General features: G+C 44.3%; 1 protein-coding gene across 1 annotated transcript in view; it reads left to right on the forward strand.

Moving 5' to 3' along the window:
* bin3 (bridging integrator 3) overlaps positions 1–17,101 on the forward strand; it is a 125,355-nt gene that overhangs the window by 20,627 nt on the left and 87,627 nt on the right. Inside the window, exons 3-6 of the mRNA XM_043681204.1 lie at positions 6,605–6,645; positions 6,844–6,905; positions 10,746–10,882; positions 14,116–14,156. Coding sequence (XP_043537139.1) covers positions 6,605–6,645; positions 6,844–6,905; positions 10,746–10,882; positions 14,116–14,156 — 281 coding nt within the window. The remainder of the gene's footprint in view (positions 1–6,604; positions 6,646–6,843; positions 6,906–10,745; positions 10,883–14,115; positions 14,157–17,101) is intronic.

Below are 17,101 nucleotides of genomic sequence, written 5' to 3' on the forward strand. Positions count from 1 at the left end.
CCCCAAATAATAATGAGCGCTATTTATATGAAGAGATGAAAGAGTGCTGAGTGGTTGACAAGTCAGCTATGATTGTTTGAGACATTGCTGTGGAGAAAGCAATGGGGAGCTCTGAGTGCTTCAAACTCCTTGTTGGTACAAATGATCGAACACAGAGAATGAGCAGATTGCTTTAGTTTGCAGGGAATGAGTCCTTGTACAGGAATGGATGTCACTTATCAAACCACCAGCTGATGAGCCAGATTACAAATTTGACTGTGTTTAGATTATATTAGATTCCCTACAGTGTGGAAACAGGCCCTTCGGCCCAACCAGTCCACATCAACCCTCCGAAAAGTAACCCACCCAGACCCCCTCACTATACGGGCAATTTAGCATGACCAGTTCACCTAACCAGCACATCTTTGGATTGTGGGAGGAAACCGGAGCATCTGGAGGAAACCCACGCAGACACGGAGAGAATGTGCAAACTCTACACAGACAGTTGCCCGAGGCTGGAGTCGAACCCACGTCTCTGGGGCTGTGAGGCAGCAGTGCTAGCCACTGAGCCACTGTGCCGCTGATGATCTTCACTTGGTTGTTTGTTTGTGTCGTGGTAACGTTCCAGGTTTGGTAACCCAGAACCCCAGGCTGATGTTCTGGTGGGTGGTGCCATGCCTTAGTCTAGAGGAGCGCCTGCCTCATAAACAGGATATCCCAAGGTTTGATCTCTGCAGTGTGTGTTCTTCGAAAATGCTTGCTGGTAAAGGGGCTGATGAATGTTCCGAGTGACGATAGAGTATGAGCAGCCCACAACATTTGCTTTTGGGCTGTTATGGTGCAGAGGTAGTGTCCCTCCCTCTGGTACAGGAGGTAGAGTTTAAGAAGTCTCAGGTGGGGAATCATGTCTCGGAACAGATTATAGAGTCCGACAGCACGGAGACAGGCCCTTTGGTCCAAACTGCTCCATGCTGACCAAAATGTCCATCCACACAACCCCCATTTCCCTGCACTTGGCCCATCCCCTTGTAATCCTTTTCTATCCATGTATTTGTCCAAATGCCTTTTAAACATTGTTAATATACTTGCCTCAACCACTTCCAGTGGCAGCTCATTCCATATCCGTACCATCCTCTGTGTAAAAAAGTTGCCCCTCAGGTTCCCTTTTTATTCTTTCCCCTCTAACCTTAAACTGATATCCTCTAGTCCTCAATACCCCAACCTTGGAGAAAAGACCGAGTGCATTCACCCTACGAATGCCTCTCATGATTTTATACACCTCTATAAGGTCTCCCCTCAGTCTCCTACGCTCTGAAGAAAATGTCCTAGCCTGTCCAACCTCTGCCTATGAGTGACCCCAGCCACCACTTTCAGTATCTCTTCCACTGACACACACTGGCAACACTGTGTGCCATCTACGAGATGCATGGTAGAAATTCACCAAAGCTCCCTTGACACTGCCTTCCAAACCTGTGGACTTGACCACTGTAAGGGCAAGGGCAGCAGATAGAGGGACTTTGTCCACCTCAAAACCTCTCATCATCCTGACTTGGAAAAACATTGCCATTGTTTCTGTCACTGGGTCAAGATCCTGGAACTGCCTCCTCAGTCATGCTATGGGTGTACCTGCAGTGATTGCAGAAGCTCAAGGAGTTGGTTAGGCCCTGTCTTCTTGAGGGGAATGAAGAACAGCAGGAACTGCTGGCAATGCCACTGACACCCACGTGGGAGGCCATTGAGTGTATCACTCATTTATGGGCCTGAAATTAACTCCACTTGCATGATCTTTTCCCATAGGCTTTCAACTAATCATAATTTAGTTTGGAAAGGTTGTATTTAATCTGATTGCACTATTTTTTCAAGCGACGAATTCCTGTTCATAAGAAATGCCTGTGTCTTTTTTTTTAAAAAATCCTCACATCACCTCTGGCTTTATTGCTAATTATATTAAATTTGTATCTCTTTGGTACCAACCCTGATGCCGGAGGAAACAACTTTTATCTTTATTAACTCTGTCAAAACCCATCATGATTTGGCAACTGTTTCTTCAACACTGCTTTTCACAGTAATTATGCAATGTCAGGGCTATCTACATATTCCATTTACTTCCTCAATTATTCTATTGTTATCTGTGATTATATTTGTGACATTTTTAAATGTCGGAACTGGTTGAGTTGGAGATTGCTGTTCCTGTTGCACTGATCACTGTGAATGGCCAACCCTTAATACTGTGAATGATTCATCGATCTGAGCGTTTAGCAGGTCAAATAGTGTCGTCTGAATCATCCACGTTGCAATGAAAATAGTTTGTTTTGAGTGCTGAATGCGCTGCCCAATTAATGCTCTTGCATCGTTCCCTTGGAAAGAAGCACTGAAACCATGGAGTTGCACATTTGTGCTCAGCTGCAAGGGTCTAATATCACAAGGTTTGAAGGCAGTTAGGTGTGATTCCTCCCACCAAGATTGAAATGTTTTCTCGTAAAAGAAACGGCTATATTTTGGAGATGTGATATGGACATATTGAGGAGATCTCTCTCAGACAACTTAAATGTTTCTGTGAATTCATTTCCACAGCATAACAGCAGAGAAATTACAGTCCAATTGCAGAGTCCAATGGCCCAAGCGCAGGGGGTGTCTGATGGATGGGTTTGACACCAGTAATTGACTGGGCTGTCAAGCTTGACTTGAAATATGCTCCATTCGCTGATGAGTCACTGTGCAAAATGTTGCACTTTATTTGCAGTTGTTTAAAGAGGGGAGATTTTCTTGCAACCCATGTCAGTAGCTCATGTTTTACTGCTGGCAACAAGAGGATTGAACATGGAATTCAGCAGGATTTTCAGGAACTGTGCCTGGGATGAGGGATTGCAATTGGGATTCAGTGATCTTAAGTTGACTGTCGCATTGGGATCCGTACTGTGCCCTTCGATCTCAAAGTATGTGCAAGCCGAAAGAAGTTGGAAGGCCGAGGAGGAGAAGAGCTTGAAATGATTTGATGTCATGCGTTTGAGTGAATTGGGTTGTGAGACTGTGCACTCAATCTTGGAGACCAGTTGAGCAGAGAGGTGGAAGGAAAAAGCAGCTAGTCTCACCAACCTCACGGTAATGATCGTGAGGTAACACGGAAAAAGCTCGTGTTAACATGCTACTGGGTTTCTCTCTGAGCCACTCTCACCTTTACCAATCTAAACCACTGCAGGAGATCCCTCCGATCTCAAATTATCCATCCATTCCCAGTCATGCAGCACCCTAACTCACCAAAGCCTGGAGACAGTCAGCACAGACAGGATTGAATTCGCCTCAAGTCAGTCCCTCCTCTCCCCTTTTCAATCTGGTAAACTAGCACAAAACAATCCTTTTGTGGTTTCATAGATTTCCTGTCATGTCCCTCCTCAGTCTAAGCTGCTGCGTAGTAAACTGAATTACAGTCCATACAGTGTGGAAACAGGACCTTCGGCCCAACAATTCCACACCAACCCTCCAAAGACTAACCCACCCTGACCCATTCCCCTACCCTGTGTTTACCCCTAACTAATGCACCTAGCCCACACATCCCTGAGCACTGTGGGTAACTTAGCATGGCCAATTCACCTGACCGGCACATCTTTGTGACTGTGGGAGGAACCCGGAGCATCCGGAGGAAACCCAGGTCCTTGGTGCTATGATGCCCCTGTCAAGTAAACAGGTCTGTGGATTTGCAATTCAGTACAAGTCTGGGAGAAGGCATTTCTGACAGTGTTGTCAAGTGTAGGGGGAGAGAGAGAGAGAGACACCAGGAAATTCGAATGAAAGGGGAGGGATCCAGAGACGTGATTATCTGTTATGTGCATGCAGACTGGAGGAATTTGCAATCCAGCTGATCTCGGAAAGCACCTTTCCTCTGACAGAATACGTAAATAATGGAATGAAATATTCTCCTTGTATTGAAGGGGAAACCCGATCAACACCTGAGGCAGAATGGAGCGAGGGAATAGCTGGAAGGGTGGAAAATACTCTAAGAACAGTTCATTGGACAAATAGTTTTAATTGGATGTTGAAATGAGCATGCGGAAGTAATTTGCTCATTGACTCATTTGTTGAGGTTTTTGTTTGAATGCCTGACCTTCTGAAAACGTTGACCTCGATTGGATGCTACTCATTGAATCCCTGCAGTGTGGAAGCAAACCATTCGGCCCATCGTGTCCACACTGACCCTCTGAAGAGTAACCCTGCCAGATCTGACTCCCTGCAACATCCCTGTAACCTGCCATTTCCCACAGATAATCCACCAAGCTGGCACATCCCTGAACACTGTGGGCAATTTCCCACGGCCAATCCACTGGATCTGCACATGTTTAGACTGTGGGAGGAAACCAGAGCACCCGGAGGAAACCCACACAGACACAAGGAGGATGTGCAAACTCCACACAGACAGTCGCCCGAGGGTGGAATTGAATCCAGGTCCCTGGTCTTGTGAAGCAGCAGTACTAACCACTGAGCCACTGTGCCACCCTACTGTCCATGTCTGTGATTCTATGGAGTCAATCTCAACAGGCAGCCTGGAACTTGTGTCCACGCGATTTCAGGAGCTGTCTGCCAGCTACATTGCTGTAACACTTTCTGATGCTGCTGACTTGTCTGCCCAGTCGTGTTTCTTCAGGAAAAGTGTGAAGGAGCATTTTTCAGGAATGTAAATGAGAAAGGAGCTGCGTGTGTCTGTGTTTTCTGATGTGAGTGTGAAGGACGCCTGTAAAATAAAATTCAGAAGTGTGCTCAGCTGAGGGAGAGTAGTTTCCTCCCTCCCCTTGGACGATTGTGTCTGACAGAGTTCCTTTGACGATGCGGTGAGTGAGCACATTTGGAGGTCCAGCAATCCTTGCTGCACTCTCGAGGGGGGTGGTTTCACCATATGAATAATCAGTTGTTGGTGCATCCGTTTGGAAAACCAGAGTGTTCAAATGATGAGCTCTGAGTTTAATAATTACACATAATCGCACTGGTCGTTAAGTTCCAAGTTCAGAAATGACTGTGTAATAGCATAGGAAGACTTGAAGCATCCATGCAGTGTTCCTCCGTGATTTTAATGACCATGTTCCAAGGGCCTATGTCCTGTCTTCATTACGATAATATCCGAAGATATTAAACATCTTGTCTTGTAATGTTGTAAATATAATGTCTGTGTTGCTGCCTTTTAGATCTTTCTGTGCTATGAGTATTTGTTTTCAAACAGTTACAAATTTGTCACTGTTGTGGCCATTAAAAGTTTCATGAGTGATGGAGTTTGGAACAACCAGATAGGAAACTGTGGATATCCTCCCCGTTAGGGATATGGTCCATTGCTGGTCAAACCTGTGGCTAAGGTGAGGCCTGAATCGAATAATGCCAATGCCTGAAAATCCTCACAGCTGCCTCCCTGCTCCAACCCACTCCTGATGGAATTAGGGATCACTAGGAGCGACAGCTTTGCAGGGCCGAGATGATGCGGGAGAGCCAGAAAGAGGCACAAGTGGATGGTTAATAATCCCTGGAGGGTTTGACAGGAGGTTCCAGTCGGGAGATGGTGGACTGGTTAACTGCAGCTTATTGTTGAAGCACCCATGCATCCCTGTTTGAAGGGAATGAGGAGTTATTTAAGGAGACAGTATGAGCACTGGTATGGTGACTGAGATAGCATTGAGTAGCCCAGCTGAAGAAGCGTGCTGCTGCAGAGTTGATGGGCTGAATGGTCTTTCTATTTGCATTGACACTTTGATTCTGCAACCATGTTCAATGATAGGGTGAGGAAAGATTGGGAGTATCCGAATGACTTTCCATTCAAGTGACCCTGGCTGATTGCCATTGACTTGTACCACAGTGTCCTGCTCAAGATGTTGCATTCCGACTGAGAGCTCAAGTGTCGTGTACCTTGTCAAGATTGTATTATTCAAACTGGGAAAGAAATGGTTCACATTAATAATGTACTCTCTGACAGGATACTGGGTACAGATTAGATTCCCTCCAATGTGGAAACAGGCCCTTCAGCCCATCAAGTCCACACTGACCCTCTGAAGAGCAACCCACCCAGACCCATTCCCCTACATTTACCCCTTCACCTAACACTACGGGCAATTTCGCATGGCCGATTCACCTAATCTGCACATCTTTGGACTGTGGGAGGAAACCAGAGCACCGCAGAAGAAACCCACGCAAGCACTGGGAGGGTGTGCAAACTCCACACAGACAGTTGCCCGAGGCAGCAATTGAACCCGGGTCCCTGGCGCTATGAGGCAGCAGTTCTAACCACTGTGCCACTGTGCCGCCCTAATCTGTTGTTTTTTCCAGAAAAAAGATTTGAACAAGTACTTGGAGCAATGAAAATATGAGGGATTTTATGCAGGAATGTGGGAGTTTGATGAACTGGATTACTCTTGGCAAGACGCGGCTCAGATTCCTTGTACTGAATGGCCTCATTCTGTGCCTGATGTACATTGATCAGTCTGTTGCTATGCTCTTGCTTCTGCTAACTCGGTGTTATGAATATTTAGTCGTTTTGTTTGCAAGCATAAATTCTGAACTGAAACTGTGCCACTCGAACCAGCATATCGAGAGCTTTGCACTTCTCCTCTTTTTACTAATTGGTGCTTTTTCTCCCTTGTTAAATTTGCAGGTGGAGAGAGATTTTGAGCGAGAATATGGCAAGCTTCAGCAGTAAGTATAAGACTGAGAATTAAGCACAACCGATAACAATGTGTTGTCATTTGAAGCTTAAGCATCCTTAATTTTTGTGTTTCTTGCGTGCAGTATTTATGACTTGAGTTGAAATATTTAATGAAGACAGAAAACGCTATCTTTCCAGTGTTACTTGCGAGACTGTTGACTTTTTCTTTCCCCTTGTTTCCTGTTCAGGCTGGAAGATCAGATTAAGAAACTCCACAAGGATATGAAGAAAAGCACTGAAGCAGATATCGGTAGGATTGTGCACTTGCCCTGAGCAGAACTGGGAGAGGTGTGGGTTATGTGGAAAGCAAACCTCAAAGTGCCTGCAGATAGGGAGGCAAGCCAATCTTCACACCACATTCAAAAACATCTTTTTGTCTCAGTGGCCAAGGAGAAGGTTGGGCAAAGAACGATAAAACAGGCACAGACTTTGTGCTTGATGACAAGGTGTAACAGGAATGAGGATTCTCTGCTCCCTTTTCAGAGCGAGTTAGGAAACCTGTTCCAAAGATCCGTAACACTCCCAGAAATCACAAATTTTCTGAAATGTAAGTTATTTCCAAGTTGACATTACTAAAAAGCACATCCTCTTGTTTCCCTCACTTAGCTCATATAAATAATCTAACCATGTGTCCACAGATCTTTTATCATTTAAATACTTCGTCTTTCAGGTCAGCCACAGTAACAAAGGAGCTTTTCCTGACCTTTGATTTCATGACAGGGTTGTTTAGAACTGAAGAAATACTTCTATGTAGCTCCTGGTGTAGGTAATGTGGCAGCCAGTTAATGTACAGCAAATAGCATTGAGGTGAATGCCCAGATAATCTATTTTCTGTAATCTGGAGAAATTTGGGAATTGCTGGACCTGTGAAGTAAAAGCAAGCAGTGCTGGAAATTGTCAGGAGATGAGGCAGAATCTGGGCAAAGGAAAACCAAGTGAGCATTTCAGCTCAATGACCTTTGGTCTGAACTCTGCTGGAAGATGTGAGACAGTCATTGAAATAACTGCGCAATCGCCAGTATGCCATCACCCTTTGTTTCCACGTGGCGAGCCCTTGACAGCTCCCTCAGAGTCAGCTCTCAGAGTGAAGACACTCTCTGCTACTTCTGTCCAGCCTATTTGGACCAGGTTAACAGCCCCAATCAGGGATTTCCGATTGTCGGATGTCCACCTGGTTGACCTTGCTCCAAATCACTGCAGTCATTTTCCAGAAACACCTCAGTCTTGTTAGCCTTTCCACAGATGCTTTTTTCATCTGTTGGCTGGATTCTGTTTGAGGGTGAAACATTGGCTAGAATGACATGGAAAACATTCTGCCCCCCCCCCCCCAAGTACTCCAACAAAAATAGTTTTTGTGGTATTTTCCCATTTCTGTCCAACAGACAACTTCTGGGGTGGTACAGCTCAATGTCTGTGTCTGCTGAGATTTGGTGAGAGTTGCTGCAGACTCTACTGCATCCCATTCATCCATTGCAACACTGCTAAATTATTGAGAGCATGCTGTTTCATATCAAATGACAAGGAAAGATATCCTGCAAAACACATTCATCGAGGAACTTTGAATGAACATGAATTCCTCTTCATTTTACATTGTCGATGAGTGATTATAATTTCTTTGTTTTTGAAAACAAGTCCTCTACTTGTCAGGAACCAATCAGAGGTTGGTTGGGTAACCAAAATATTGGTGAAAATTCGGGCCCATGTTACAGAGAGTGGGTCAATGTCATCAAGAATGAGCTGACTATCAGTATGGTGGGCTGCAAGAGAAACCACTGGGGCCTCCCACAAGGCTGTTGTCATATAATTGGGACACATGCATGGAGCTGCAAATCATGGCTCCTTGAATGATGTCAAATGCAATACTTCAGAACCTCAAGATGTGCTTTGTTTTGCCTGAGCTCTGGCATCTATTATACTTCTACAGCAACATGAGAGGTTTGGATGCACGTTATGTAATAGAGCTAAATGGTCACTGACAAAAAAGAAACAGTGAATGTTGCATGACTCACACTAAAGTGATAATTGACACTTTGCAACTCAAGCTGGTTGTTTTATTTTAAAATATAAATGTTGGATGCTGCAAATAACATCCCTGTAATGTCTTTCTTGTCTTCAGCCTGACAATACAGGTAGCTGCCTTTTGAGAAACCAGTTTTTCAGAGAAAAGCAATTGAAACATTCTTGACTGCACCACCTATATTTGCTGATTTACCAGATAGATCCACCAAAAACTCTCAGCTCTGTAATGCTTTTTAGGACCTCAGGGAATCCCAAAGCACTTAACAGCTAATTCAGTGCTTTTGCTTTTGAGGTGTTTATCAATTTTCCTGCTCCTCGGATGCTGCCTGACCTGCTGTGCTCTTCCAGCACCACTCTAATCCAGAATCTGGTTTCCAACATCTGCAGTCATTGTTTTTACCGAACAGTATAGGAAGCACAATTTGCATGCAGTCAAGGTCTTGCAAGTAACAACATGATAATGACCGGAAGATGTATTTCAGTGATCCAAGTTGAAGGTTCCATTTTAGTTTGGACACTTTGGAGATTCTTTTCACATCCACCAGAGAAAGCAGAGGGGTTCGAGATTTCATGTCTCCCTCAGAAACTGTCAGGTGAAATGACATGCCCTATTCTCTGGAGCAGGACTTGAATTGACACATTTCTGACTTAGATGGAAATGTGTTGCTGGAAAAGCGCAGCAGGTCAGGCAGCATCTAGGGAACAGGAGAATCGACGTTTCGGGCATTAGCCCTTCTTCATTTCTGACTTAACTGTGAGCTGCTGAACCCCAACTGATCTGAATATTGTCACGCCACGGGAGCACTGCTCGATTCGGTGTTGAGTCGTTCAGTCCCAAAGTCACATGTCTGATAATGGAACAACGTGGAACCGAAGTGCCAGTATATTACTTTCTTGCTTTTCCAGACAAATTCATGTGTTGAAACTTAACTCGGTCTGGACCCTACGATTCTGTGTAGAAATTGAGGATGAATTTCCTGCACAAAATGAAAGCAGGGGTGCTATTAATAATCTGACCACATGAGTTGCAGTGAAGGGGTTAGAGAGAGTGCTTTGGGAGGGTGTAGCAGGGTGGGAGAGCTGGAGGATAACCCTGTCCTGAGGGTGCAAGGAGAAACAACTTCATGAGCATGAAAGGGTATGGGGACAGAATGCAAACAGCAGACCAGGATGGATGATCAGCTGTTCCCACACTGAATGGTGGAGTAAGCTTGAAGGGGCGAATGCTCCTATATTCTCTGTTTCTATCTCAACACATTTTCACGGTAGTTCTCTGTGTTATTTTAATGGAAGCACAAACTCATTTACACTGGTGAATGAAGTCGTGTTGCCATTTGTCACAAAGCTGTACCTTTACTCAAGGATACTGTGTCCTTGGTTTTTTTTCTCAGAGGGGTAAACAACTCCGGCTCCAAATCAACTGGTTTGCTACAGAGATGAAAGGCCTTTTTATTTATACATAAACAGATGAGACTTAAGGCCTAAGCTTTTCTGTTTTTAGAAGTGACCTGTATAATGAAAGGAGAGTGGTCAGTCCTGAAAACTGAAGTTAAGTTTGAGTCAGTTCAGCAGTGGAGCTGTGTGGAAACAGGCTGCTAGACTCTCTCTCTTTCTGCCCTTCTAACTTCGAACTATAAGCCTTTGATTCATTTTGACTGTGTTTAAGGGGTTTGTTTCTTGGGACTGTTGTGTGTATTTGGAACAGCATTATGAAGTCTCGTTTGGATAGACTGAGTTCTGTGGGTATTCTATATTCTATACTTTGTGTCTCATTGTGTAATTTTATGAATAAATATTTGTCTGTTTTAAAATCTGGCAGCCATCTTGCTAACTTACTCCGGGTAATTTTCACTGTACACTTACCAAAGCAAATTGCAAAGTTAGTCTGGGCTGCCTGCTTAAGAATATTTTGAGTGGTCCATGACACATTAAATGTTCACTCACCAATCATCAGTTTTGGCTTCAGTCTCCAGTCACATGGAATTACTTGGCAGAATTGAAGGTAGGTGTGTTCTTAACATAAGTGCCTCAGATTTTTTTTTAAAAAGAGGTTCTGTGATGTTCTTTCCAGCCATGTCCAAGTCAGCGGTGAAAATTTCTTCGGATTTGCTGGCCAACCCTTTGTGTGAACAAGATCAGATGTTTATGGAGACGGTGACCGCTCTGGACACTGCAATGCGCAGAATGGATACGTTCAATCAGGAAAAGGTTTGTAATTAACTAAGATTTCAACTTGACATGATCTCAGTGATATCATATGTGACAACAATGGGAAGCACGTTTGATGTTTCTGGTTCCTCATTTGTCACTCAGTGGCAGTCAGTCCTGCATCAATAAATCACAGAATCACAACTTACTGATTCATTGGTTAGCACAACTTCAAATCAGCCAGACAAGATAGTGTGCTTCTGTGAAAAACCATCAGGTTTCCAAATACCCCAAGATGCCCTGAGTGTAACCTGATTCACACTGAGGCTTTCTGTAACTGAGTTTTCATACCCTCAAAAGTAACCTCGCTAACTGTCCAGTTGCCAAAAGAATCACAGTGTGTTTTGAAATGGACACCGTACCTTTTCACGAGAAACTATGGGTTAAGCGCCACCCTGCAGTTTGAGCACATCATCCAGGGCTGTCACTCCACTGCAGGGCTCAATGAGTGCAGCATTGCCAAAAGTGTTGTCTTTCAAATGAGGCATTACACCCAGCCCCTGTCTGCTGGCTCCCATGGAGGTGGTCTCAAGAAGGATTTGCAGTAGCGTAAAGCACAGACCTAAGGCCCAAATGTTACTGGTTCATGGACTGTCGAAATCATAACGCTGCAAATCGACTGAGCTGACTGGTCTTTTATTTTGGATGTACGTTTCAATCTCAGCAGAATTTACATTCATGGCTGAGAGTCTGTTTCAGGCTCAGGACACACTTGTGCTTGAGTGTTCCCTCGGAATTTGTGAGAAGTCAGGAAACAATGACCAGCTGGTTGTGAAACTGGACTGGTGATCCTAATGAAGTTACTGCAGTCTCACCAAGGCACGGTGTGACTCTCAAAGTCATGTCATCAGTGGCAGTTGTTGGGTTGTCCATGCAGGAAAATTCAGTCCAAGTTGCCATATTCTCATGCAAGCAATTAAATTGTTTGGTCATGTCATCGAAGCATGGGTGAGGATACAGCTGTATCTCATGGCTTGAGTCAGACATCATTTCACAGTTTGTGGTTGACTATTTTTTACCCATGGAACAGGAACCACTTGTATAATGTTGACATGGTGTTTGGTATCACATATCTTAGACTTGCATCCATAGTGTTTAATCATTTGTTGACTAGGGGTCCCTGTTTTGGAGCGCCCTCCCTTAATTGTCTGTCCCATCCCTTCATGACTTTCAAACCTGTGTTAAATCACCTGGAGTCTCTGTTGTTTCAACAATTTCCAAGTCTTTGTACTTGGTCTGGTGGAAGGCAATTCATGTCCTGTTCACTGTGCTTCAGCATCAGTCTTCCTGCAGCATCCTTCACATAATGGGTTAGATTAGATTAGGTTGCCTACAGTGTGGAAACAGGCCCTTCGGCCCAACCAGTCCACACTGACCCTCTGAAGAGAAACCCACCCAGACCCATTTCCCTCTGACTAAAGCACCTAACACTACGGGCAATTTACCATGGCCAATTCACCTGAGCTGCACATCTTTGGACTGTGGGAGGAAACCGTAGCACCCGGAGGAAACCCACACAAACATGGGAGAATGTGCAAACTCCCCAGAGTCAGTCACCCAAGGCTGGAATTGAACCTGGGACCCTGGTGCTGTGAGGCAGCAGCGCGAACCACTGAGCCACCATGCCGTCCCAATGTGGAAGTAAACCTCATCCATCCAAACCGGCTGTAGTATTCTGGTTTTCTGTCATTTTGTTATGAAACATGATACGTCTGGCTGTGAAAGTCGGTTTGTCGTGGCAAAACCAGGCAGCATTCAGTAATCAGCAGCTTCAAGGGCAGCTAAAGAAAAACTGCATCATCTTTGGGAAGCAAACATTGGGAGAGGGGTTTCAGAGCTTGGTCCAAGTGCTTGGGGAAGAGACATAATTGTGAAGAGATGAGGGAGTTCAAGGAAATAATTCCTGACGATTCTCTGGGTTTTGATCCTTGCACCTCTCTCCTCTGTTCAGACCCCTCGAAACTTTGAATATTTGTGTCAAATTCACTAATATCCTTTAGACATGGAGACTGCCATCCTTACCTGGTCTGGTCCCCATGTGGCTCCAGATCCACAGCCATGTGGTTGACTCTTAAATGCTCTCCAGGCAATTCAGGATGGGCAATAAATGCTGACCCACCCAGTGGCACCCCCATCTCGGTAATGTACAAAAAGAGTTGCAAATCTCATCTTAATCTCCTTTCTCTGAGGAGAACAGTCGCAGCTTCTCAAATCGATTTCCATGCCTGCATTTCCTCTCACCTGGCACTAGTTTGATGAGTTGCATCTGCTGCCCTTCAAAATCCTTCACATTACTTTGCAATTTGTGGGCCCCAACTTTTCCGTGTCTTCTTGAAGTTTAGTACTCATCACTGTAATAATCTCTTTGTGTTTGTCACATTGCCAAGTTGGAAAGGTGAGAACGTCCGCCTTATCAATGGAGATATAGTCTGCAATGGTGAGGACATTATGCTAAGCATTTACAACTCACTGGTAAAACCTCAGCTCAGCTCAGCTCTGGGCACCACACCTCATAAAGGACGTCAGGGCGTTGGAGAGGGTGCAAAGACATTTCCTGATATGGTCCCAAGGAAAAGGGACTTACGGTACATGAAGAAACTGAAGCTCTTCTCCCTGAATGGAGATGAAGCAGAGATGCACCAAAGTGTGAATTCATTCCAGAGAAAATGAGAAGGGAGTGCTTGAACGTGTAAGCAGAGGGACAATGAGTCAATTTGCACCGGCCTGCCTGAAAGAACAATGGAAATGGGTAAATTAATAAAATTTCAAAAAGAAATTCTAAACGGGTAAGAGAGTGAAGTGGGTTGCCACTGGATGATTGTACCAGTGAGCTGGCATGGGGAAAAGGGGCCAAATGGCATCCTGTTCTTCCAGTCGTATGGAAGCTAAGAGAGACGGTGATGATTTAATTGGTCGGATTTACATGTGCTGTTGTGATGGGTTATCGGCCAAGAATTCTCTCCTTGCCCATTTCAATCATGCCTGTGCCATCAGAACCTTGTCAATTAATCACTTGCTTTCTGCTTAGTGTTTGAGAAAATCCCCTAAATTTGATGACACTGAAGGTAGTCATGTGTAAAAGCTGTTTAATTTGTCCCATGTGCTTGACTCAAAGTGATTGGCATTGTGGTTTCTTTCTATCTTTAGCCATTTATCTCACACACACAAGTTACATTTCATCTCAGTTCAATGTGGTTAGTCAATATAAAAAATTCTATGTTTTTTTTCATCAGGTCAATCAGATTCAGAAAACTGCCATTGAACCACTGAAAAAGTAAGTGCAACACTTTTCATGGTGATATGTAAACTCTTAACTCTTGCTGTGGAACTAAATCAAGCTGGAGATAATCTGTTTAAACAAGGTGAATGACCTGAGTAGATGCAATGAAAGCCTGGCTGACTTTGCTTGTTTATTGGAATGTTGTTAAAAACCACTCGCCATGGATTAATCACTGCTTGTTCAGTCAGCAAGTATCTCGCTAGATCAACAGTGGAAGCCAGAAGAATTTGATTGAGTAAGCATTAGAATTAGCTCGAGGAACTTCCAGTAATAAACAGCGGCACAGCCTGGATGTAATGGCTCGCAACCTTGTCCTGAGCACTTTGGAGTGGGAAGTAAAGGAAGTGGATGAGGGGGTGGGTTTGGAGCTGCTTGGATATGAATCAGCCAATGACTGCGAATCACAAGCCAAACAAATCTGAGTCACAAGGATCCTTGTCTGTTCTCACAGAAGATTAAAATATTTTTAAAAAACCCATTCAACTCAGCATTTGAAGGACCCCAAGATGAGTCTTTGAAACTTAAGCAAGGGCAGTTAGAAGGACATGAAAACTGAGCTAACTGAAGTGAAGTGGCCAATCTGGTTGATGGATAGGTCATTTGAGATGCAGTGATAGGTGGTTAAGGGGACATTTCAGAATACACAGAATAGACACTGCAAGAAGAAAGAAAAATTCCATGGGGAGAACCCACTGTACGCAGTTAACTAAAACAGTGAAAGATATGATCAAACTTGAAGAAATGATGTATACAATTGCACAAAGTTGGGCAGAACTGGAGAGGTGAACACAGATAGGAAAATAAATGTTGAAACCATCAAAAGCCATCCATACAGCACAGAAACAAACCCTTCGATCCAACCAGTCCATAATCCCAAGCTAAACTCCTCCCATCTCCCTCCAAACCGTTTGTATTCATGAACACATCAAAATGCCTTTTAAATGCTGTCACTGTACCCATATACACCACTTCCTCAGGAAGCTCATTCCACACGCAAACCACCCTCCGTGTAAAAAAACAGACATTGCATGCGAAAGGTGAACATTCAGTTGCTGAAGGTATTTGGGAAATACTGCAATGTTATCCTGTTTGTGAGGGGAACATGGAACAGTTATACACTGCACTGGTGAGATCACACCTGGAGTACTGTGCACAGTACTGGTCTCCTCCTGAAGGAAGGATGCGAACGCATTTGCACTTCAGAGAAGGTTTAATAATAATTTAATTAATGACACATGGACTGGGCAGGTAGTTTCAGGAAGAAAGGTTGGTTGTGCTCAGTTTGTATGCACTGGGGTCCAATATCCACTGGGTGAGGACAATTTAATTGAAACATAAATGATTCTGAAGGTGGATGTGCAAAGGACGATTCCTCTTGTGAAGGACTGTTTCAATACCAAGGGTTGCCTATTTAAAACAAGAGTTTCGGCGCAAATCATTTGCTTCAGAGGGTTGTTAATCTTTGGAACTCTGTTCCTGAAAAGCCAGTCAAAGTAGAGACTTTGAATATTTTCATGACAGAGGGAGATAGAGTCATACAGCACAGAAACAGACCCTTCAGTCAAACCAGTCCGTGCCAACCACAATCCCAAACTAAACTTGTCCTACCTGCCTGCCTGTGGCCCATGTCCCTCCAAATCTTTCCTATCCATGTCCTTATCCAAATGTAATTCAGACGTTCTAATCGTACCTACATCAGCTACTTCCTCAGCAAACTCAATCCACAAGTGAACCACCTTCAGTGGAAACAAAAATAAACAAGTTGCCCCCATGTCTTTTTTAAATCTCTCTCCTCTCGCCATTAAAAATGTGCCTCAATTTTGAAATCCCCCACGCTAGGGAAAGAACAACGATCATTAACCCTATCTATATCCTTCATGATTTCATAAACCTCGATAAGGTCACCTGTCAGCCTGGTACACTCCAGTGGAAGCATGTCCCAGTCTATCCAGCCTTTCTTTATCATTCACACCTTCCATACCCGACAAGATCCAGTAAACCTCTTCTGAACCCTCTCCAGCTTTATGATATCCTTACTATAACGGGGCAACCAGAACTGGACACAGTACTGGAAAACAGGTCTGACCAGTGTCCTGTATAACTTCAACATGACATCCCTGCAGGGACTGAGCAATGAAGGCGAGAAATTCTTGGAGAACAAGAGGGTGATCTTATCAAACAGCAGCACAAGCTCAATGAACCTGAAGTGTCAGCGGGGGGGTGGGGGCTATCTCCTGCTCCTCAGTTGTTCATCATTGTACTTGTTTGCTGGACACAGGTTACTTGAAATTCCAGACAGGTGAGCGCCCGATTCCCTCCCCAGCCAAATCTTCCAACAAGCCAGACTTACCCACAACCTGTTTGGATCTTTCAAATAGATTGGTCAGGTGTATTGAGTAGCACTTTGGAGGGGAATTTGAGATGGGTTCCTGATTAAATATGATTCAAGATTAAATGTATATTCTTGCATTCGAAAGGTTCAGCTTTAATTACCGCCCTGCAGGAAGGATGTGGAAGCTGTGAAAATGGTGCAGAAGAGGTTTCCCAGGGTCTTGCCTGGATTGGACTGGATTAGTGTGAGGTTAGGTTAGACAGACTTGGATTATTTTCACGAGGGTGGTTGTCGGCTGAGGGGTGACCTGATTGAAATGTGAAGAGGCATGGATAGGGTGGATTGTCACTCTTTTTTCCCAGGGTGGAAATGTCAAATACCAAGAGGGTTTTAAGTGTAAAGTGAGAGGAACAAAGTTTAATGGAGAGGTGCTTGGCAACTTGTTTTAAACACACAGGTGGTCAGAATACATAGAACATAGAACATAGAAAAATACAGCGCAGTACAGGCCCTTTGGCCCTCGATGTTGCGCCGATCCAAGCCCACCTAACCTACACTAGCCCACGATCCTCCATATGCCTATCAATGAAACGTCTGGATATCAAAC

Source organism: Chiloscyllium plagiosum, chromosome 42 (assembly GCF_004010195.1).
Source record: "Chiloscyllium plagiosum isolate BGI_BamShark_2017 chromosome 42, ASM401019v2, whole genome shotgun sequence".
In the NCBI taxonomy this organism is placed as follows: Eukaryota; Metazoa; Chordata; class Chondrichthyes; order Orectolobiformes; family Hemiscylliidae; genus Chiloscyllium; species Chiloscyllium plagiosum.